The 22339-nt window shown below is 53.8% G+C and overlaps 9 protein-coding genes across 9 annotated transcripts; 4 read left to right on the top strand and 5 right to left on the bottom strand.

Annotated features, from left to right (window-relative positions):
- Window positions 1-2225: 2225 nt before the first annotated feature.
- On the top strand, window positions 2226-3529 carry CCMA1212_001388 (Protein pelota; the record flags this gene model as incomplete). Its single annotated transcript, XM_073698816.1, has 2 exons — window positions 2226-2306; window positions 2384-3529. 2 exons carry the CDS (start codon window positions 2226-2228, stop codon window positions 3527-3529), a joined length of 1227 nt encoding a protein of 408 aa, XP_073562177.1.
- A 490-nt stretch (window positions 3530-4019) lies between these two features.
- Window positions 4020-5116, top strand: CCMA1212_001387 (uncharacterized protein; the record flags this gene model as incomplete). Its single annotated transcript, XM_073698815.1, has 4 exons — window positions 4020-4094; window positions 4169-4179; window positions 4250-4307; window positions 4373-5116. The coding sequence occupies 4 exons, from the start codon at window positions 4020-4022 to the stop codon at window positions 5114-5116; spliced, it is 888 nt and encodes a 295-aa protein (XP_073562172.1).
- A 948-nt stretch (window positions 5117-6064) lies between these two features.
- On the bottom strand, window positions 6065-6733 carry CCMA1212_001386 (uncharacterized protein; the record flags this gene model as incomplete). Its single annotated transcript, XM_073698814.1, has 3 exons — window positions 6065-6187; window positions 6240-6500; window positions 6572-6733. The coding sequence occupies 3 exons, from the start codon at window positions 6731-6733 to the stop codon at window positions 6065-6067; spliced, it is 546 nt and encodes a 181-aa protein (XP_073562171.1).
- Window positions 6734-7004: 271 nt separating this feature from the next.
- On the bottom strand, window positions 7005-8423 carry CCMA1212_001385 (Ankyrin-1; the record flags this gene model as incomplete). Its single annotated transcript, XM_073698813.1, has 2 exons — window positions 7005-7562; window positions 7692-8423. 2 exons carry the CDS (start codon window positions 8421-8423, stop codon window positions 7005-7007), a joined length of 1290 nt encoding a protein of 429 aa, XP_073562170.1.
- Window positions 8424-9335: 912 nt separating this feature from the next.
- CCMA1212_001384 (uncharacterized protein) lies at window positions 9336-11342 on the top strand (the record flags this gene model as incomplete). The annotated part of the gene is made up of 1 exon (XM_073698812.1): window positions 9336-11342. One exon carries the CDS (start codon window positions 9336-9338, stop codon window positions 11340-11342), a length of 2007 nt encoding a protein of 668 aa, XP_073562169.1.
- A 1567-nt stretch (window positions 11343-12909) lies between these two features.
- On the bottom strand, window positions 12910-14182 carry CCMA1212_001383 (uncharacterized protein; the record flags this gene model as incomplete). The annotated part of the gene is made up of 2 exons (XM_073698811.1): window positions 12910-13086; window positions 13142-14182. 2 exons carry the CDS (start codon window positions 14180-14182, stop codon window positions 12910-12912), a joined length of 1218 nt encoding a protein of 405 aa, XP_073562176.1.
- Window positions 14183-15524: 1342 nt separating this feature from the next.
- On the bottom strand, window positions 15525-17415 carry CCMA1212_001382 (Pre-mRNA-processing factor 19; the record flags this gene model as incomplete). The annotated part of the gene is made up of 5 exons (XM_073698810.1): window positions 15525-16000; window positions 16058-16515; window positions 16572-17007; window positions 17076-17120; window positions 17203-17415. Coding segments are annotated over 5 exons (1626 nt in total), but the record flags the coding sequence as incomplete, so codon positions are not given.
- Window positions 17416-17872: 457 nt separating this feature from the next.
- On the top strand, window positions 17873-18520 carry CCMA1212_001381 (putative allantoinase 1; the record flags this gene model as incomplete). Its single annotated transcript, XM_073698809.1, has 2 exons — window positions 17873-18367; window positions 18440-18520. 2 exons carry the CDS (start codon window positions 17873-17875, stop codon window positions 18518-18520), a joined length of 576 nt encoding a protein of 191 aa, XP_073562174.1.
- A 400-nt stretch (window positions 18521-18920) lies between these two features.
- CCMA1212_001380 (uncharacterized protein) lies at window positions 18921-20111 on the bottom strand (the record flags this gene model as incomplete). Its single annotated transcript, XM_073698808.1, has 1 exon — window positions 18921-20111. The coding sequence occupies one exon, from the start codon at window positions 20109-20111 to the stop codon at window positions 18921-18923; it is 1191 nt and encodes a 396-aa protein (XP_073562173.1).
- Between the last annotated feature and the right edge of the window lie 2228 nt (window positions 20112-22339).

The raw sequence follows: 22339 nt of genomic DNA, 5'->3' as shown, positions 1-22339 counted from the left end.
AATTGTGGATCAAAACATCTTGAAAGCATCAAACGTCAGAGCCTTGATACAACACCCTGCAGCACCACGAGCTCAGACGGTATGTAGATGCTCAACATACTACATGCAACCAACCTCGACAGATGCCTGTGTCGGCCGCAAGTACGAAGGCGAAACAGTGAGCCATTGTAATCGTGTCTCCAACAGTGCTAAATATGGGACTCATATACTAGGCAACATGGAGAGCATGAGGTTGTGGGGTAGCACGTTCTTTATCTGCATCTCAGACTGACCCATCCATCCTCTTATAGGAGTCCACAGACATCAAAGCTGCATGTTGGTCGTGCCGAAAAAGCATTGCATCGGTAGACGACCAATAACGAGGTAACTCCAGGCCATCTATGCTCACTTGGATGCCTTCTCACTATCTCATTTCACCCCTTACTGCGTATAAATCGTATTATTTTGTTCGCATTGAAATACCTTCCAAGCTGCTAGACAGCTACGCGAGTATGGTCAATATTCAGACACTGCGAAGACGCCATGGTATTCCGGGAGGGTAGTAACAACAGACACTGCCTATTATATTAGCAACACAACATCGCCAAGACACATTTTCCCCGCAGCAAATCACCCTCACATGAGCTCAAATTAACCCTCTCAGACGTCTTCCATGACGTTCCGGATGATCATAGTCGTGCCCTCCCCAAAGGTTTGCTCTGTCCTTGGCCCAGCCTCTAATTTGCCAGGTAGTAACTGATATGCTCGTAGTCGCCAGGGGATGCTCAAACTGCAATATGAGAGGCATCCACTGCGACGGCAGTTCGACAGATGCTTGACCTTGCCTGGCATGTCGAGAGGCTCGTTTCCACTGTGAGCCTCCAGGCGGTTCATTAAAACCGGATTCATCATCACTCTTCACGCAATCGCTCTACCACCCGCCCGAGGTCCCTATGAGAGAGAGTCTTCCATTCCTCGGTGTGAACAGTCTTGGGACCCTGTTCAACGCTACCCCACTCGTCCAAAGAAAGGCCAACCTCTACAGCAGCATCGACAAGGACATTTACCTGGGCGACAGCGAGTGGGTATGCTGGCAACCCAACTCCTTGTCGTGTACATGCTCCTAGTCTTCGTCCACGCGCGAGAACGACGAAAAAGTCAAGCTCAAGCTAGAGTCCTTTACGCGTTCGTTGAGCGTCTCGTGGGCTTCGCTCGGGGGGGAATTCAGGCGGGACGGGGCTGGGGGCGCTGATTGTGGCGTTGCCGCCAGCCATTATGGCTGCTTTTCTGTTTCGGCTGGAGGCGACGTAGGGCGTATCTGGATTCAGTAAGATTCAGTATAAGCATGTTACCTTAGTTGGCATTTTCCATTGGCTTGTTTCCCCCTTCGATGAGCTTAAGAGAGTGGCTTTCCAGCATCCAAGTCAGCCACAAATAACTAGACACCAATCATCTAAAATGTACGCTTTATGGAATGCCTTTAGACGGAAGCGTAGATCAGTACCAGGAGAACGGAGTGATAGTAGCAGATGGTAGTTGTATGCATCTCCTCTAGAGGATAGCAATAGCATATGACCAACGTAGAGGCCTGGAATTGCTGATTTATCTACGTTTCAAGCTGATTTGGATAGGCTCATAGCATGACGCTAGGGATAAGAGCAAATGTGACAAGATCCCTGTGTTACAACATCTCCCAATGGAGCCTCTGGAAAAAAAGTCGTGGTAATTCTCACGGACTATGTCAATAACCTCTTTGAATGTGTTGGGTGCAGTGCCTTGCCTTATGCAGGGCGAGGTGAGGCAAGGTGATGATGCATCGTCTCTGTAGCGGCAATCTGCAGCGATGCCTGCAAATGCTGCATGCGCGAAGCCGGTATTTCACGATCGAGAATTGTGTACCATGATTGTTTCAACAAAAAAAGTGCAAATGATCTTCTGTGTTAACAATTATCCCATGTCTAATGTACTTGGCCACGAGATGCCGTTAGCAGGTCAGGCGAGGTCAAGTGAACAACGTCATTACGGGGCGGGTGCCTTGCGACGTGTTAGTGTTGGTGAGACAGGCAGCCCCAAAGCTTATCAGTCTAAGTTCAGGGCGATAAGCCTCTCGACCAACTTCAACCAAACAACCACCAGCCAGAACAGCTATATAAACCGTCGCACCCCGTCTCTTCACCTCAAATCGACTCCTCTTGGCACATCTCATACATCTCGTACTCTCACTGCTTTCCGACATCACATTCAGCATGAAGCTCGTGTCGCGACACATACCGAAAGAGCTCGAGGACGAGCAAGTCTCGCTGCTGCCAGAGGACCCGGAGGACATGGTCAGTTCACGATGCGTCACTACAGAGCATGGCCTGGTCACAGATGAGCAACGGCGGCTGACTGCCCACTTCCTCAGTGGCATGCGTACAACCTGATCGTCCCCGGCGACCTCGTCCACGCCCACGCCGTCCGCAAAGTCGTCAACATCAACCCGGGCACCGGCGTCCCGTCGGCCGAGCGAGTCCACACCAACCTCGTCATCCGCGTCAAGTCCACCTTCTTCGATCCCGCCGTCGCCTCCCTGCGCATCTCGGGCGTCGTCGCCGCCGAGAACGAGCACGTCGCCATGGGCGCCCACCACACGCTCGACATCGAGGTCAACCGCTCCTTCACCATCATCAAGCCCGACGGCTGGGACAGCGTCGCAAAGAGCGCGTTGTCGCAGGCCCTGTCGGACGACAAGAACGGCGCCATGGCCGCCGTGGTGATGCAGGAGGGCCTCGCCAACATCTGCCTCATCACGCAGTTCCGCACCGTCGTCAAGACCCGCGTCGAGAGCGTGGTGCCCAAGAAGCGCGATACGGCGGCGGACCAGGATGCGGGCATGCGCAAGTTCTTCGAAAAGACGCTGTCGTCATTACTCAGAGCAGCCGACTTTTCCGAGTCACGGCCGCTGCTGCTGGCGAGCCCCGGATTCGTTGCGCAGGACTTTAAGGAATACATTGCGAAGCAGGGCCGCGACAAGTCGGACAAGGTGCTGACGGCCGTCGCCAAGCAGGCAACAGTAGTACACGCCAACTCGGGACACGTTCACAGCTTAAACGAGGTGCTCAAGAGCCCCGAGGTGCTCGCCAAGATGAGGAATATGAAGTACGCCAAGGAGGCGCAGTACATTGACAGCTTCTTTGACCTGCTCAAGCTCGACGACGGACGGGCATGGTACGGCACCAAAGCCGTGGAGAAGGCCGTTGCCGACGGCGCAGTCGGGCCCGGGTCGGGGGTGTTGCTCATCAACAACTCTCTGTTCCGCAGCGAGGATCTCGCGACACGGAAAAAGTACGTCGCGCTGGTGGACAAGGTCATGAGGGACGGCGGCGAAGCACGGATATTGAGCAGCGACCACGAGAGCGGGCAGCGGCTCAAGATGCTGGGGGACATTGCGGCCATTCTGAACTATCCCATGCACGACCTGGATGAGGATGAGGAGGCGGAGGCGGCAGAACAGACACCGGCGAGACGGGACGAGGACGACCAGGTGGACATGCTGGATGACGTGATTTAAAATAGACAGACTGGATACCAAAAATAATGAGCCTACGAGTTTGCGTGATTCACTAGAGATGAACCAGGGTGACCGTGTGCGGTAAATGGAGATGCCATCGCCGTCGCACTTCGTCTTTCTGCAAGATTATCAAGCAACGACCTTGTTAGCCTCAGCAGCCGGCAACTCTGGCCGAAGCCAGCTCAATGCGCCTCGGCGTTAAACGGCCACCGATTCACATCGCCAGCAACCCCCAAGTTCAAGCCCATTAAACTCCGGATACTGTGCGGGTTTGTGGGACATTCGATGCTAGCAGCCAAAATTGCCCCTCATGGCAACGGTTTGACCCCTCCAATGGCGTGGTTGACATCATTCATATAAAGACTGGACACAATTGCTACGTCTTCTCGCGACAACTCCTGCGCCTCTTTATTTTCATCTTCATTCTGTTTTCTGTCAGAATCTTTTGGATCAAGGGCTTGAGTAAAGGAACTCATCAATTTCAGCAACAATGGCGCAGAAACTCACGTTGCAGTCGACGATTAAGCTCAACTCGGGCCATCATATACCCCTGCTCGGCTTTGGAGTGAGTTTTTAAAACCTCGCGATGGCTTCTTCTCATTTAGACTTGCCGACAGGGTGCTTACTGGTGCTTACTAGGTCTACCAAACGTATGTCACACAGCCATCAAACACAGCTGTATCTCAACTGACAAAACCATTAATCGTGATCCCTTGACAGATCTGCGTCTGTGGCCACCGACGTCTGCAAAGAAGCCCTGAAAATCGGATATAGACACGTACGCACAACAACATCCACCTTTAATTCTCACATCCCTCTCACACGCACTCACACCATCACCAGATCGACTCCGCCTCAGCATACCGCAACCAAGGCCCTTCCGCAGCCGGCATCCCCGCCGCCGGCATCCCCCGCAACGAAGTCTTCTTCACCACCAAGGTCCCCGTCCGGGAGAAACCCCTCGGGTACCAAAACACCCTCGACCTCGTCGACATTGCCCTCCAGGAGACGCAGCTCGAGTACCTCGACCTGGTGCTCATCCACTCCCCCTACGGCGGCTCCGAGAACCGCAAGGGCGCGTGGAAGGCCCTCGTCGAGTCCGTCGAGGCCGGCAAGGTCCGCTCCATCGGCGTATCAAACTATGGCGTGCACCACCTCGACGAGCTCGAGGCCTACATCAAGGAGCTCGAGGCCGAGCGCGGCGGCGAGCCCGGCAAGGGCGGCGTCTTGTCCGTCGGCCAGTGGGAGATTCACCCTTGGCTGCCGCGCGACGACATCGTGCAGTGGTGTCGCGCGCGCAATGTTGCCGTCGAGGCGTATTGTCCGATTGTGCGCGGGCAGCGCTTTGGTGATCCCAAGGTTGGCGCCGTGGCGAAGAAGTATGGCAAGACGGAGGCGCAGGTGCTGCTGCGGTGGAGTTTGCAGAAGGGGCTTGTTCCCCTGGTGAAGAGCGTGACGCCCAGTCGGATCAAGGAGAATGCGGATGTGTTTGATTTTGAGTTGACGGAGGAGGAGGTTGAGGAGTTGACGACGAGCGAGTATAGTCCTTGTGCGTGGGATCCTACTGTTGAGCCTCTGGACAGGTAAGCAGGCGATATATCTGTAGACCGTCCACATAGCAAATTCAAGTGAAGAGCGAATATACATTCATTTCACGGTACGGTCTCTGTTGAAATATTTGCCAGTGAGCTTGTCTTCTATCCTCTATCATAGGCGGGCATATAGCTTCTACTTATGCCCAGCAGCTTAGTTGACCCCAGCAGCCTATGTACAGTACTGGCTATGTTACTGCCTCTATCCTCGACCCCCTTGCCTTGTTTCTTGCTGCTATCTACTTTGAGACCTTAGTTTGACCTGCCAGCTCAAAAATGTACAATTCCTGTATAATTGAGGTCCTACCTCCTTGGCAGTTTGTTAAGGCACCTAGATGATTCCATAATTCACTTCGGAAACTATATCTCGCACCAAATGAAAGGGCCTTGCCACAACCAGCATGTGCATCAACCTCTCTGATCAGACTTTTCATACCAAAGATTAAGACAGAGAGCTGGACTCGCTCCCATCCTCACTCCTATCCTCTCTCTTCTTACGACTAATGTTCTTTAGTCCATTACTCGAAGCTATATTCCTGCAATGTCGATATTCCTTTCGCAGTGCAGCATCAAGGACGACTATCCGTGCGATATGGTCTATGCGAATAGAGTCTCATGGATGGTTGGGATCCTGCGTCTTCCTCTTTTCCTTCCTCTGCAAAATCTTTCCAAGTAGATCTCTCGGAGGCTTAAGTAAATCGCTCGGACTTCTCCTGGGTAGATCGCTCGGCGTGATAGTTTTGCAATATTGGTACCCTCTTTGTAACCAGGCTGCGATTTTCTCCATATTGAACGTGACCAACAGAGTAAGCAAAGAGACACAAAACGCTGTAATGATAAAGGGCAATCTCGTGCCGAAATCCGTTATGTTGGGAATCGCCCACAGTGCCTAGGTAGTGAATGTTAGGCCAGGGAATCACATCCAATATCTCGATATCTCGGGTCATATACTCACAGCGCAAAACCCCAGCGGCAGATAGAATATGCTCACATACGTGAGCAGCATGACATTCTGTCCCAGTTTCGTTGACATTCTCGCCTCGTGGATCGAAGTCCACGCAAACTCCTGTATTTGATAAGTATACATCTTCAAGCGGAGCAATTTACCCCCTACTCACAATTTGAAGGAGATCTCTGGCCATCTGATCCAGCTCGTCCAATTTATTCAGAATACCAGGTTCAAAATCTTCCTCCAAGAACTTTAGCAGCCCTTTCCCGCTATTTCTGAAGTTCTTCATGGACGGATCGTCCATCAGATTCTTAGCCGCTGAGATCTGACCTGTTAGATTGAGGCGAAGGCTGGCCAGTTTCTGCGCATGTTGTGCGAGATCGTTCATAATCTCGGGGCTTTTGCCTTGAGACTTGAGTTGGTCAAAGCGCTGTGCAAGATGGTGAGTAATTGCTTTGGCTGCCTTGAGGCCTTGGGCGATAGAACAGAGGTAGGACTTACCCTCTGAGTCAAAGACTCCTCAGCTCTGTGACACAATGCCAACCATTGTGTCTTGGTGTGCGTCAGGAATTGATGGAACAAATCCTCAGGGTCATTCGGAATGCAGCCATACGGTAATGTGCTCAGGTACATAATCTGTATCAGGCCCGGGCAGTCCCACATAATTCTACTCACTTCGCTGGGATGATATCCTGAAGGGCGGTCAGATGAAAATTGGTCAAGGGGGAGCCAGAGTGCAACAGAAACAGCCTCCCCAGAGCTTGTGAGGCGATCTATTTGCAAGTTGTTCACTGTCAACTCCCTGTTAGATGATAGCCTGTATGACACCTGTGCCCTAGCCGAGCTATGCGTTTCGGTGGGCAAAAGCCTGAAATGCATTGCCTCGTTAGACTTCCTCTAGTGGCGTGGGTATAATGAGGGAGAGGGACACAACCTACAACAGAAAGCTCTCTCTATGAGGGTGCTTCCTCATGAATTTCCATATATCGTCATGTACGTCTGGGAAATCAAGGTGCAGTTCTCCGTCGAATGCTTTAGACAAGAGAGTCACGTCCCCCTTGTCAGATACCTGACGCCACTCTTGGGACATGATGCTCGTCGTATTTGCTCTCCTTTTGAGGAGTTCGAGCACGAGGTCGATGTTTCTGTCCTTGAGGGCGCTTTGAAGCGGCGTCATACCTAAATTATCCTCAGCGTCGACATCTGCTCCCGCAGACATGAGAGCTTCTGCGATGTCAAAAATCCCGTTTTTCACTGCGATATGTAAAGCAGTTTGACCGTAACGACCTCTCTGTTCAAGTTTTGGGTTAAAACGCAACATGGATTTGAGCTTCTCTAGATCTTCCTCCAGTACCAGCGTGCATAGTGTGCCAGTGTCGACGGGTATGAGTTTCTTGACGACTTCCTCCTCCTTCTCTCGTATAGCCCACCAAAGCGGTGTCCTACCGTTGCAATCTTCCGCATTTGCATCAGCCCCGTGTTTTAGTAGCATCTCCACTGCATCAGCTCATCCGGTTTGAGCAGCCCATGACAGCGGCGTTCGAATACAGCGGTCCATTTCGTCCGCATCAGCGCTGTCCCTCGCTAACAATACCTGCAACACCTCGATTTGTCCACGCACTACGGCCCATGACATAGGGTTCAAGTAATTGTTGACCGGAGCACAGCCACTGGCTAATAGAGAGTCCAGCGGATCATGACATCCGCTGCGCGCGGCCTGCTGTATTGAGTTGTCGAGATTCGCATCCCATGCAAGATCTTTCCTGGGAAGCAGCAGCCCTACTACATACCCGTTTCCCGCTGCAAGAGCCCTGCCGAGTGCCGTAAGGCCGGATTTGTCTTTCTTGTTGATGTCGATCCCATCTATCTCGAGCAAAAATTCGACAGTACCCGTACGGCGGTTGCATGCAGCCAGATGCAAGGCTGTAAAACTGTTCTCGTCGGTTGCATTTACATCGATATTGAACGTTGCGAGAAGCAACTCCAGGATGGGGACGGGGTCATGGTAAGACCATCTGTTGGCCGCTGCCGCTGCAAAAAACGCGCGTTGATAGTTGTCTGCGTTGAGTTTGTTCTTATCTTCCAGCATCATCTTTACTATCTCAATATGGCCTTCCCGCGCAGCATGAGTAAGCGGAGTATTCCCGTCATCGTCGACTGCGTTGACGTCGGCATCAGGGTTTTCAAGCAACCGCTTCACACGTTCTGTATCCCCCTCTTTCGCCGCGAGGGATAATGGCGATAATGGCAATGCTCTAGTTAAATTCTGAACAAACGAAGAATGCGCATCTTGTGACGAATTGCCGGGGAGGGAGGGGGCTGTGTCCGTTGCTGCGTCTTGAGCATCGCTCATGATGATTGCCCGCAGAAGTCTTGCGAGTCAAGGTAGTTTCAAAGGGACGGGATGCAATCGAAGAGTTCAAGATAGACACAGTGACTGAATTTGCGTTAGGGAGCAATTCAATGAGGCTGCGCTTCAATACTTCCGGCTCTTATACCTTATATACGGGACAAAGTATAGAGGCACACACATCTTCCATTGGCCGCTTTGCAAAGTGCCATTCACCATATAGACGTGGCAATGTTTCTCCTCCATTGCATATGAGGTAGCACTTGGAATGTCGTGGTCAGCTACCAGTGGCTCGTTTATTGATATTAAAGCAAGCCTCGCGAGGCATGCAGGCCAGGCTGTGTTTTGTGGGGGTGGCTTAGGCTTCTGGATACTATGTTGCTGCCCAAGGCTTTTATTGAAACCCGAGACTACCATCAAGAGCCTCAATTTTGAGTCTCCAAGTGGTTCAAAATCTCACAGATTCCATTACCGGCCTTGACTTCGCAAGAGGTTTGTCTAACGGTTCGAGACGTCTTGAATGTCCAGTTGCCTCTGGACTGCTTGTTACGGCTTATGCGCATATGAACCTGCATAATGCAGGATGAGCTGCATAGCCCATGGGATCTCTGGGGTTCATGACCTTACAAAATCAAAAGCTAAGGACTGGAGTAAGATAGAGGTAGATGAACTGATCAATCACATCGTCACTTATAAGATCTGGAAGAGAAGAAGACGAGGTCCAGGGGTTATACGTCATCACGTGACAGCGTATCTGTCTCGCGTCAACAAGTGTCACGCCTGTTCTACGCTTTAGTCCTCACTCAATCTTACCCCGCGACAACACCAAAACAAGGCAAAAACAACAAAGAAAAGCATCGTCACTACCAGACATGCAATGCTCGTCCACTCATTGAAACCGCTACAGCTGCCACGATGCGCGTCCAGAGAACCTTCACCGTAGTGCCGCCTCCGGGGCCGGCCGAGCGAACCCCCGTCGACAACCGCCCCATGACGTCCAAGCAAGTCCGCAAGGCCTACCGCGAAGCCAATCGTGTGCCGCGCGTGTCCAAGGCAGAGCTCCGGAGACAGGAGAGGGCCGAGCAGGAGCGCATCCGAAAAGAGCTCGAGAAGGAAAAGGCCGCTAGCAAAGCAAAGGCGCTGAGGGAGAAGAAGCGGGCAAAGGAGCAGGCGGAGAGGGAGGAGAAGAAGAAGAAGGGCCTGCCCCTGGTCAACGTCCGGCCCAGTCAAGACACCATTGCGCGGTTTGTGAGGGGGAACGGATCGGGGAGCAAGAGAGATTGCCAAGGGCGCGACGCTTCAGCAGCGACAATACCGCCGATAGCGGAGGAATCGGAGGAGGACGATGATCTTCCTAGCCCGAAGCGATTTCGCGAAACCAAGCATGAACTCGAGGGAATCATTGAGGAGCCTGAGCAAGAAGAATCAGAGGCTGCCGTTGCGCTTGAACCTCTCACTAGACTTGGCACTCCGGCTGAAGAGCTTCTCATCGAACATATTACTGCGCCACACGTTGAGCCCGTCGCTGACGAAGACTTTCTGGAGGGATTTGAGGTAATGTCGGACGATGAAATCTCCAAGCTATCATTTAACGCGGTGATTTCAAAGAACAAGATGAACAACACAGATGATTGTCCCCCTGCGGGGCCAGAAGCCACGCCGACCGAGGAGGGAAAAGGCATTGATGAGACCACAGCACGGCAACCAGAGCCTCCCGTCTCAATCAAGAACCCTGAACCAATAATTCTTCCAGAGTTTGACTTGATATCAGATGATGAGGAGGATCTGGAGCTGGAGATGCTGGCTCTAGACGTTGTCCTGACCTCTCAGCAGCAGCTTTCAAAAGAGCCTCTACCCCGAGAACCACAGAAGCCAGCGCGTACAGCAACAGGCTATGAGAGAGACCTCGGGCTTGCTGATGGCCTTTCCAACCAAAATCATCGAGAAATGAGTCCTCCAAAGCGCCAGGCGTGTCTGATGCCACCACCGCCGCTACCAGCAGCTCCGCAGCGCCCACACTTCCACACCTCACCTGTCGCTATGAGACCACAGGCGCCTCCTCTCAGCACCCAGCAGATCCTCTATAACATGGACGACTTCTTCCCCACATCATCGCAGCAGGAAGCTGAACTAGAGGAGGAGGAGACTACATTCATTTCTCAACACACGAAGCCAGGGTCAACACCTGCACCCCAGGCCGTGAGTCCTGCAACAAAGAAGAGCTCACCTTTGCCTGTGGCAGCGACGTCTTCGTCTCCTGGAACGCCGAAGCCCTTCTTTACTGCGTCGGGAACCAACGAAAGAATGGCTGTCGCCTTGCTGCACAGTCGACGGACAGCTGAGCGCGAGGAAGAGGAGAGACGGCGAGCCGCCGAGTTGGAAGCCCTTGAGTTTGAGGAAGCCAAGAGGAGAGAAGCCGAGCGCCTGGCTCGAGAGAGACGGGCAGAAAATCAGCCAACAACAGCGGCTGAACCTACAAAGACAGGGGTTCATGAGAAACCGCAGGCCCCTCGACAAGCGAGGTCGGTTGCTGCCACATCGCCACAGTTTCCGACAGGCAAAGCGTTTATACCGAATGCAAACCGTGCACCCAGCAGGGCGGTTACGCAGAGGAGGCCCCTGGCTGAGACACGCGCAAACTCAGCTCTGCCTACCAAATTACCACATACCGCTGAAATGAAGAAAGGTTCACCTTTGGCTACAAATTCTCGACAGCCCCCTGCAAACGCAAACAATCTTTTACCCTCGAAAACAAAAAACGGACCCTCTTCTTCGAAAGATGACAATATACCAACTTATCCGTCCAACAAGGAAAACAAAACCGCTCCTGAGTTCGATGAGTTCAAGGACCTGATTGCTTCCCAGGAGTCGGAATTCGGCGGAAGCTGGATGGACGAGCTGGCGACGGAGCTTTCCCTCTAATGTATGTACTACACACAAGAACGATACACGGCCGCAGCGATGGCTACGAGAGACGATATACCCCCTTGGATTAGACAGCGGACAAGACGGCGGAATGGCTTGATTTACTACGGCGAAAGGGGATCTTTTCTTTGGTGGCGCAGTACTGGCTGATTTTTGCATTGCATGGCGAATGTTGCTTCTTTGCTAAGGTATCGAGAGTAGCATTTTATGTATTTTTAACGACTTACCTACTGTACTCCAAACGATGATATGTGAATCGAATGCCTGCTTCCTTCTATAGCCATTTCTCCTACTGTTCAGCTTATAAAAGCATCGTCGCCTCGAATCATTCTCTCAAACTTTTACGCTTTTACCAATATTACTCCCATCGCTACGTTACCTATGACTTGGGAACGATGTCGAAGGTTTCTACCTGTATCCATTACCTGGCTCATTATCTGATATCTGCCTCCTTTTAAACGCCACGAATCGCCAGAACACACCCAAATCTAGGCCTTTTCAAATCCCATCCCAGCCCTCACATGCAAACGCTCAATTCAACCAAGAAAAGCAGACATTCATTCACACAAGACCTTGACCAAAAAAAACCAGGTACAGCAGCGAAACAATCCCAGATCTCACGTTCATCTCGATCCTTCACATGCACAAGCTGCATTAGCCTCCCTTTCAGCCCAGGCACGCAACAACCACCCTCTTTACCCGCGGCTAGCTGCAGCCTACCCACGCGGTTTTCTAATAGAACTACTAATTCCCGATAGAACGTCCTCGTTCTCTTTTGTACTACCTTTTGTATCATCAAGTAACATGCCCCCTCTGCTCATCTGATGGATACCAAGTTACAGTAACGTGATTGGGAGGATACCTTATATACAGCCTAAAGCGATGGAAACCAAAATCTCACCATGTGGCATATATATATATATACCTTGACAGACCCCCTGCTACTTGGAAGATACAGAACTGCCGAGGATGAGTACCTTGTTCATAATCCAGCTCACAGACAGCCTCTTTCAACCCAAGATTGAGGTCGAGCAAACAACTGCAGACAACAGGTGAGAAACCCCGTCTATACATATACATTTACGCATACACACAAGGTACATACAACAAACAAGTCTTCCGTTTATCGCCTTTTCCTTATTCCTTTCAATGTCCCGTTGGCCCCCCTCGCTGTCCTGAAAAGCACCCTATTCCATTTCCAGCTCTAACAGATGTATTTCACTTTCAAAGCAAAAAGGAAAAGAGAAGAAAACACAAAAATGGGGGACCCCCAACGCCTCGGAATGCAAAATTGTCAAAGAGTATTGACCCCTCCTGTCTCGCCTGACCGTTGTATTCCGGCTGAATCAGACCAGAGTTCGTCCTAAAACGCCATGTCCCACCGTCTGTGCTTGAACAAAAAAAAAAAGCAGCAAAAAAAGAGCACAGCCGGCATATGCTCCTCGTTCCAACCATGCTGATGCTTCCATATGATTTCTTCCCCTAGTCGCTCATACTCTGCACGAAATGGCACATGATACGACAAGACATGCCAAATAACATGCTTTTCTCGACGCCACGCTCCTCAAAGAAATATGCCAACCCATTCCGTCTTGGAAGCCACCTTTGTTCCGCACCCGTCCACGGCACATAGTATATCGTTGGGCGTCGCATTGCTTTTCCCGGGCGGATATCGAAAGCCGACTCCCTCGGGCGCAGTCTTGGTCGGCTTTCTGTTTTCGAAGCAGTCGGCACAGTAGACCTATTGCATCTCAGTTAGACAGGAGAAAGAGAAATGTGAGAAATAGTATACTTACGTGACCGCACGACTTGAGCGCCCAGAAATGATGCTCTCCTACCGCCCTCTTCCTCTTCTTGGGCGGCGTCGAAGACTCCGTAGGGTCGTAGGCAAGCTCCTCGTTGCAGGCGGGACATATCGTCACCAGCTCCTCGCTCTGGCCGTCCGCGCGGGTGTCGCGGGTGAATCCCGCCGACGCGGACGGGATCGGTTCCATCGGAGGCTTTGGTCTGGACTCGGGCTCCGCCGGGAACCTGTTCTGCGAATTGAGCGTGGCGCTGAAGCTGCCGTTCAGGAAGTCGGCCAGGGTTCTACCAAGGACTCGGATGCCGGACTCGAGCTGCTCCTGGTGGCTGCTGCCCATGAGCCTCAGCGCGACGAGGTGATCTTCGCCGTGCCGTGTGTGGTGGTGGTGATGGTGGTGGTGGTGGTGTGGCCGCTGATGGGCGCGCGTGCGCCAGTGCTCTCTGCCGGGGCGCTGCTCATCCTCAGGCGAGTCCCCCGTTAAGTCGATGTAGCTGGACTGGCCACCGACGAGCGTGCTGTCGCTCCTGGCGAGATGCGGCGGCGAGATGCGCTGTGAATTCGTCCTCCGCGGGTGTCGTCCGGCAATGTTATTGGGCACCTGCTGCAGCATTGCCTGGGGGTCCGCCGCCTGCGTCCTCCGCCGCTCCACGGGCGAGTCTGGCTCGTCGGTCAGGTCGATGTAGGTCGTGGCCGGCGGGCGGCTGCTCTCTGAGGCCCCGGTCCAGGCGCGGAGCATCGAGGCCTGCTGCGAGTGGGAGTGCGGGTGGCGCAGGCGAGGCTGCGAGGCTGTCGACGATTGGGCGGGCTGGGGCCGTCGCGAGTGGCTGGCTGTCGGCCGCAGGCTGACGGAGCCCGCCATGGTCGAGTCCGCGGCCGGCCGCGCTCGTGAAGGGACGCCTTGCGGATGCAGGATGTCGTGGAAGATGCTGCGGCCGCGGCTGCTGGGCGCTGAGGCCTGGCTGACGTCGAACTGGACCTCGATCAGGTCGTCGTCGCTGGACAGGTCCAGCCCTTCGTCCCCGGATCGCGACATTGCGGCGCGGTGTGTGTTTTTCCCAGCTGCTGCTGCTGCTGCTGCTGTCGTGAAGCAAAGATGCAGATGGGAGTCGAGAAAGGGCGAGAGAGAGGCGACGGAGAGTGAAGAGAAAAAGAGCAGAGACGGATCGAGGATTTTCCGGTCTCGCGGGATCGCTCGAGGGTGCGAAATGGTGTTGCGAGGCCCGATTGCGTGCGTGTGCGGAGGGCAATTCACCGATGCGTCGTTGCGTAAGGGTGGCGTTGGCTTCGATCAGGGCAGCCGAGATGGACCCTTGGATATAGCGACGATTCTGCCTGGGACGGGGTTCGGACGGCGCTGCGGTCGGGAGAGGGTCGCTCGCGTAGGCGCCAGGAGGGATTCAGTGCTTTCAGCTGTGATTTGGTTGTGTCGTTTCGTTGTGTTGCGTCTTCTTTCTGCTCGGCTGCAGCTGGTGCTGAGTCGATGCTCGTTTGGAATCGTCCACCGTAAGAGAGGCGATACTCTCCACTGACTGGGTGGGAAGGATGGAGAGCTGCTGTTTGGTGCTGCTCTGCTTCCTCTCGCCGTCGTTGAATGTGCCAAAACACATCAGCCTGATTGCATGTCGACGGAAGACAAATCTAGGTTGAAGAGAGGAAAGGAAGATGGGCACACACTTTGTTCGTTCCAAGGCTACCGTGCGAAAACCACACCAGCCTTGGCTCGCATGTTTCTGGTCATTTGATGGTTCGGATCGCTTTCGGCAGCTGACAAAGAGTGGCGGAAGTGAAAAAAATCCAGCCATTGACGGAGATTAGAAAGATGGATAATCAGGGCAGCAATCGCCGCCACTAGAGCGTGATAGCGAACTGCTTAACCGATGGCTTTGCGGTGTAATTGGCCAGCCTTGGACAGTTTGGAAGACGATGTCATGACCGTCGTTGAAGCACATTTCATCTCTTATTGCCGTATCTTGATCCAACAGCAGACATCTGGGCATTTCCTCCAACTGAGCCAGACTGCCCTACCCGGCATTTTGCGTATGAAGTGGACAAGGCCTATAGCCCTCCCTTTGCCCCCCCTTACAGAGAGCAATCACGGGAAATGGCTGCATTCTGACTGACGACGGGGTGCTTCACTTGCCTCGGCCTTGACCGAAATCAACAGAGACGAACTTGTATGCCTTTGCTCGAAATCATGTTTGCCTCTGTCAGTAGTCCAGAGAGACCTTTTCCTCAATATACAGCCATTGTGAACGCATTCTAAACCCCCTCGCATAACGTTGTCCCAGCCTGTCCGGCACAAATATAGGTAGCATTAAGAGACGAAATCATTCCCAGAGATAAGGCTCGCACCCGCACATCAAAATCATGGCCTCTCACTCCTTGACGCCCAGCACCGTCACCACGCCCTCCCCGTTGAGAGAAACCAGCTTCTGCCCCGACTCGCCCCATCGAACCGCGACGGCGGCGACCGAGTTGCGAAGAGGCTCGCTCCACTTCTTGCTCGACTTGGTGTACTGCTGCACCGTGATGCCCGTGGCGCCTCCCGTGGCCAGGAACTGACCGGTGTAGTCCCACGCCAGCGACTGCACCGACCCTCCCGTCTCCAGCACCTTGGACACGGCGGCGTCGCCCTCCTTGCGCAGATCGAAAATGGTGACGCTCGTCTGCCCCTTGGCCGTGGCCGCTAGCATGAAGCCGTTCTCGGAGAAGACCAGGGCCTGCACGGGGGCGCCCAGCTTGAACACGACGGCCTGCTCGAGGTTCTTGGTCATGTACAGCTTGATGTCGCCGGTGACTGTGCCGGCGGCAAACAGGTGTCCGTCGGGGTGGAAAGCGCACGTTGTCAGAGCTGTGGAGTGTTAATCAAAGGATCAACAGACAGCCACAAGAGGGACCATGAACTTACAAGAATCGGCATAGGCCCGGCTGACTCGCCTCATCGTCTCCAGGTGGTAAAACACAATGCTCTTGTCGGTGCCCACGGAGGCGAGGAGATCCCCAGAAGGATGTAAGCTCAAGCCGCTGGCAGGTCCGGCGTGCTCGGATAGCGTGCCAACCTCGTTGCCGGCCTCGTACACTTTGATGTTTCCTTGGCTGGTGGCGAAGAAGACCTTGGAGCCAGCCCAGAGCGCATCCGTCACGGGCTCGCCAACCGGGATCGTCCTCTCCACGTTGTCGGCCTCGACGGAGTAGATGGCTGCGTCCCCGTTCAATCCTCCCGCTACTGCGTAGGCACCCTCCACATCAAGAGCGGTGGCCCGCGGAACCGGCAGGGCGTTTGTCGTCGTCGTTTCGAAGGATGACACTTGGTCGCTGGAGACCCAGCCTTCGGGCACGGAGCGCTTCTTGCGCCCCTTTGATAAGCTACAGAGCAGGTCAGTGTGTGCCAAACCCCCGAGAGCAGGCAGGAGAGCGCTGACCTCTGATGGACCGAGTCCACTTGCGCCGCCAGATCTTCCGGCAGCGCCTCCACGCTGTCCACCACCATGCCATCGCCGCTGGCAGCGCCGTCTGTTACGGTAATCTTGCTCAGCGAGTCCCTCGCCTCGTCCCTCTCCTTGGTCAACCGTGCAATGACGCGAACGGCGGCATCGTGCTGGTACAGCGCCGTCGCAAGCTCCTCCCGTGTCCGGGCCAGCTGCTCCCTCAGGTTGTATGTTTCCAGCGCAAGGTTATCCCACTCGTTCTGGAACGTGGCGAGCAGCGCGGGGATGGATGTCAGGGTAGGGGGGCGAGGGCGCGGGATGCGAGAGGTGTTGATGGGCAGCAGGTCATCGACGGTCAAGGCCTCGCCGTTGGGTTCTGTGCCGTGCTCATTGATGTACTGTTCTATCAGTCGCTTCTCGTAGACGATGCCTAGATGCCGCCGGTCAAGTCAGCCAATTCCTGCTCTGCCGTTTGCGCAAATCGTCTCGTCGACTTACCCGACTTCTTGGACGCGACAGGCTCTTGAGGAGCTTCTCCGGAGACTTGGAAATTGAGTTAGCATAGACAACACGTGAAAAGAAGTTGAAACATCATCGTCTAATGAGACACCAGCGTATCACTTACTTCCGCAAAGCATGGCGACTGATTTGAATCCCGGCTGCGCTTCCAATGGCTGTAGAATGATGACTAGTTGGAAACAGTTCCAGCTCGCGAGACGAGGCTGCAGCTCCCACTGAAGCCCGTTTGGCGCGCGACCAGCATTTGATCCCGCTCGAGATTTTCCGCTCCCGCGCACAGACCCCGGCACGTCACGAGCTGATAAGCACGAGCCCGATAAGCAGCTGCTCCAGCAGAAGAGCTGGAATTGCGGGGAGTGCAACTTAAGTTTAGGGGATGAAGCTCGTCCTACTCGAGCCAGCCATTCTTTTCAGTCTGTTCTTTTCTGTTCAGGTTTGCCTTTGCCGACGCCGTCGCGGGTTGTTTGTTCTCTTGTTTGCACTGGATTCGTATGAGTTAGGGGCTTGTCGTGCATACGGACTCTTACATATAGCCTGGCTTTCGCTCGCAATCGTTTCACCAGCATTGCTCTTACGACGCGGTTTCATTTCATCCGTCACCCGTCCAGCCATCATCATCTCCGTCCGTCCAAACATCTACGGATAACAACAGCACGCACACGCACACGCTGCTTCCTACGCCATCCCGATCTCTTGGAAACCAACACCAGCACGACAAGCCCGATCCAAGTTTCTTGTTTGAGCATTTGAGAGCGCGCACGCAAACGCACTGCATCATGCCTTTGGAGCGTCTCCCTCCCATTGCCGCGCTTCACTCGTACACGGATCTAGCCCAGACCGAGGTCCTCGACCTGCTGTTCGAGCCCAGTCCCGCCATCCACGCAACCCTGCTGCCGGTGATCCGCACGGCCGTCTACCGATCCTACCCCGACCTGGTCGACGCCTGCCAGATCAAGCTGCTCTCGCTCGCCGCCAAGTCCGCCGAGACGGAGCCGAACCCCGTCCTGCTGTCCGTCCTGGGCTCCCACCCGCGCCTGGGCGACAAGAACGTAAAGTCGCCTCAGTCGGCCGCCGAGCAGGCCGACTTCCAGGGGGACTCGGAGCCGGAGGCGGAGGAGCTGGCCGCGCTCAACAAGGAGTACGAGGAGGCGTTCCCGGGGCTCAGATACGTCGTCTACGTCAATGGCAGGGGGCGACCCGAGATTATGGAGGACATGAGGGCGCGGATCGAGCGAAGCGACTTTTCCAGAGAGGTCATCGCCGCAGTACAGGTATGACCCGGTCGGCAACAGCTGTTGCTTATTCCCTCCTTTGATGGTGGAGCTAACTCATGCGGACATCAGGCCATGTGCGACATTGCCAAAGACCGGGCGTCGAAGCTCCCCGAAGACACGTATACCCGCAAGCCGTCCAACGGCAACTGACTCTGACGATTTGTCGCTTCGTGCACACATGCACTTTTCGGTGGGGATTGAATATGATGAAGAACAAAACTCCTCCTTTAGCTTACACAAACAATTCCCGGGGGGGAGATTTCAATGAGGAAATACGGTCCTCCGCCGCCAATCGCCCATATAAGCCCTGCCATTTTCACACTCCACAAAGAAACGCCCTCCTGCCCTTTCCCTCCTCTCAAGCCCATACAGCCCAAGGTTTGCTTGTGCGCCAGCCATGCAAGATTAAATATACAGTAATTTAGAAGCCCCTACAAAAAGTGATTTCCGGGCGTCGATGCGCCATTGATGCCAGCCGTCTTTCCCAAGTGAATACCTCTGTGAAAAAATGGAAACGAAAAGAGATAAAACAAGAATGGGAATAAGAGAATCACCCGATTCTCCAGGAAATGCCGTCCAGCTCGTCCATGTACTCTTCATACGTGTGCTGCTCCTCCGAGGGCGTCTGCGGATCCGGCGTGGCAGCCCTCGCCGCAAAAATGGCATCGAAATCGCAATACACGTCACCCTCGTCATTCTCGTCCAGGTGCTGCTCTTCGTCTGCGTGAAGAAAGGCGAAGCTGTCCTCCTCGGCGTCGTCGTACATCCACGCGAGAGGCGGCCTCGGCTCCGGAGACGTGGTCGAGTCGATGCGGGCCGAGGTGCGATCACTGGTGGCATCGGCATCGGCTGAAGGGAGCGGCAGGGCCATTGGTTTCGATAAGCGGCATGCCGGTGCCTTGACCGGCGGTTCGACTGATTCTTGAGGAGATGCTGGGGGTGGTGGTGCAGCGCCTCTGCGCGTCTCGGGGAAGCCGTGTTTCGCTTCTTCGTGACTCGGTCTCACGGCTTGTTGGGGCTGCCACGGCGCTCTGGCAAACGTGTCGCTGCTGCCGCTGCTGCCCTCGCCCTCCCTCTCCGAGACCTGATAGTAGTACCGCGGGAGGCCCATCCGCTTGCGCATCCGGTTCATGATGGAGTACCGCAGGTACGCCGTGGCGCGGAGATACGCGGCCCGCCGGCTGGCGTCGAGCATGACGGCCATCTTGACGAAGCGGCGGTCGCCGGCCTGCCGGCCTTCGCGGTTGAGGATGTGCGTCGCGGGCTGGGAAAAGGGCTGGGAGAGCGGGCTGGTGATGAGGCGGGTGCGGAGGCGGCGCTTCTTGCGGCCGACGGAGGCCGTGTTGGGGCCTTCGACGTCGGAGCCGAGGCGGCACCGCTTGATGCCGCGGCGGGCCTTTTGGCCGGAGGAGGAGGAGGAGGCGTCGGCGGGGAAGTTGAAGGCTGTGAGGGTGGTGCGGTCTAGGAGGGCGAACTGGATGAGGTTGTCTGGCTTGGGGCGTTGCCTTGGACTGGATGATGAGAGGGTGGTAGTTGAAGGGGGTTTGCGTGTGGTGCTCTTGAGACGGTGTCTGTGAGGTGCCTCGAGGAGAAAGTCGGAGCTCTTGCGTCTGGACAGGGCCTTTGTCATGTTGAGGCGTGGTCTTGTTGCGCTGAGAGAGTGCAAGGCCCCGAGGGGCCCGGCTTCGATGAGGGGATCATGACATCGGAGCGTTTGGACGGGCTCGAGTGAGATTTGCATTGCTTTTTTTTTTTTCTTTCTTTTCTTTCGCAAAGGAGTGTAGACGGGGTGATATGATGAGAGCTGCTGCTGCTTGCTGCCGGGACCCCGGCTTTCACCGGTGAGTGTCTGCTGAGGTTTGTAAATGTCAAGGTGAAGGACACGGTCAAGGGGGGTATGAAGTTGTGGCCCTCTTTTTGGTGAACCCCGGTTCTCTTCTCTTTTTTTTTTTTTTTTTTTTTTTTTTTTTTTTTTTGCTGTCACTTATTGCATGGAGCGGTACAGTAGCAGCAGGAGCAGCAGTACAGGATGAGCTATAGACGGGACTCTGTGGTTTGAAGCAGTGACAGAGAATTACCCTGATCTGTGGTGTTTGTCGGTGATGTTGGCGATGTTGTTGTGGATGCTCCCCAGTCGAGGTCGTGCAAGGCAAGGCAAGGCAAGGCAGTAACAAAAAGGATGCGAGGTTACAGACGGCAAAAGGCGCCGCATCCCATCATACATAAAGCGGGGAGCCGTAGGACGACGGGGACCGACCGAAGCCTCAAAACGAACTAGGAGGTGCATGATAGTCCGTCTCTACTGAGTAGTTGTTATTTCTCGACAACGCCAGACGAAGAAGAACATGATCCAAGTTGGTTTTCTTTACCAAAAGCCTTGATTTTCATCTGCACACGCCACGGCCAGCTAGACGAGGGGTGGGCAGTCGATATGTATTACACTCCCCCTCCTTTTTTCTCATGATGGTCTTCTTGTCTCCCCGGATTTAGGTAGGACAGACATCAGGCTTACATCTAGTTGTACCAGTTTCAAAGCCCCCGAGCATCCAATCCCACGGTCCCGAAGCCGCGGAAATCAAAGTACAAAAGTAAGAAAACACCAGCGGATGTATGACGGGATTCACTCCGCATTGTAATCTGCAAGAAACTAGCAAGAAGTTGGTCCGGGGTTGGGAGAAGCTGGCCAGAACCCCGGACCAACGCATCAAAAGGAATTGGTGTGTGAAGTGCGCGCGTGTGTGTGTGTGTGTGGCATCCATCAAGCTGCGGATTTCCTCTTCTGGCCCGCGCTACGGTCCGGGGAAGCACGGCCCTCTGTTCCTTTTTTCCCCGTCACGTATTACTCGTGCTTTTCTTTTTCCTTTTCCTTCCTTTTGCAGGGATATGGATCTGCAGGGTAAACACAGAAGAGAAAGACATGAAGGCAAGGGGGGCTTGCCGCTGAGGCTGGGCGGATGATCCGTGTGTGTGCGTGTGTGTGTGTCGAATGGACATGGGAGCAGGTGAAAGGCAAGGTACTTACAAAAAAAAATGCAGCTTGCAGTACGAGGCATAATGTAAAAGTCTGGTGTGTTCTGCTGTGTCCGTTTGCATATGATGCTTAAGAGTACACTTACACGATGCTGTGCTGCGTCTCTGGTGTCACCGTAGCACTCAGGCTGTAGGCTGTATGCACATGGGTAATACCTAGGTTGATAGGTCAGAAGAGCCGGCAAGTCAAGGCAAGAAAAAAGCAAAGAAACCCCCCCCAGGCTCGCGGGCCACTGCAGGACGTCCATCATTATAATAGGCGCCTGCCCTACAGCCTGACCCTTTGCAAGCAGCGACAAGTTGCCTTTTTCTCTTAACTTGCAGTTGCGAGACACGGGAAACATGTGTATTGATGGTGTTCCCATTCCGCAGCCTGACGATGCACGAATGCAACCAACATACTAAATCGCAGCCAGGGAATAATTTAATAGTAGAAAAAAAAAACAAGGTAGTAAAGAGAGATCAAGGAGAAAGGAGCGGAACGGCTATTCACGGGCAATCCACCCTTCTCAATCCTTGCCGCGAGGCTGCTCTGGAAGAGATGAAATCCGCGATACAACCCTGGTCCATCGTGCCGCGAATATGGACCAGCTGAGATGGGGACTTGTCTCCCCTGTGCTGAAAAATTGATTGAAATTACGCCTCACCCTGTGGCAAGGATTCCATTTGCCAACTTTTTGCCATTCAGCTCTCCTTTTGAAAAATGTATAGTCCTGTATGTGCAGCAGGTAGAATCACCAGCAACTTCGCAACTCCGGACAGAGTTAATACAAAGTGCACTTTTAGACCACATCCTCAACCCATCAACACACTCACACCCAGAAAGAAAGAAGAGAAATAAATATGACAAAAAAAAAAGAAAAGAAAAGAAAAGAAAAGAAAAGAAAAGAAAAGAAAAGAAAAGAAAAGAAAAGACAAAAAAAAAGAAAAAAAAAAAAA

Source organism: Trichoderma ghanense (assembly GCF_004382785.1).
Source record: "Trichoderma ghanense strain CCMA-1212 chromosome Unknown scaffold_1, whole genome shotgun sequence".
NCBI classification, from domain to species: domain Eukaryota; kingdom Fungi; phylum Ascomycota; class Sordariomycetes; order Hypocreales; family Hypocreaceae; genus Trichoderma; species Trichoderma ghanense.
This window is presented reverse-complemented; position numbering and strand designations above follow the sequence as displayed.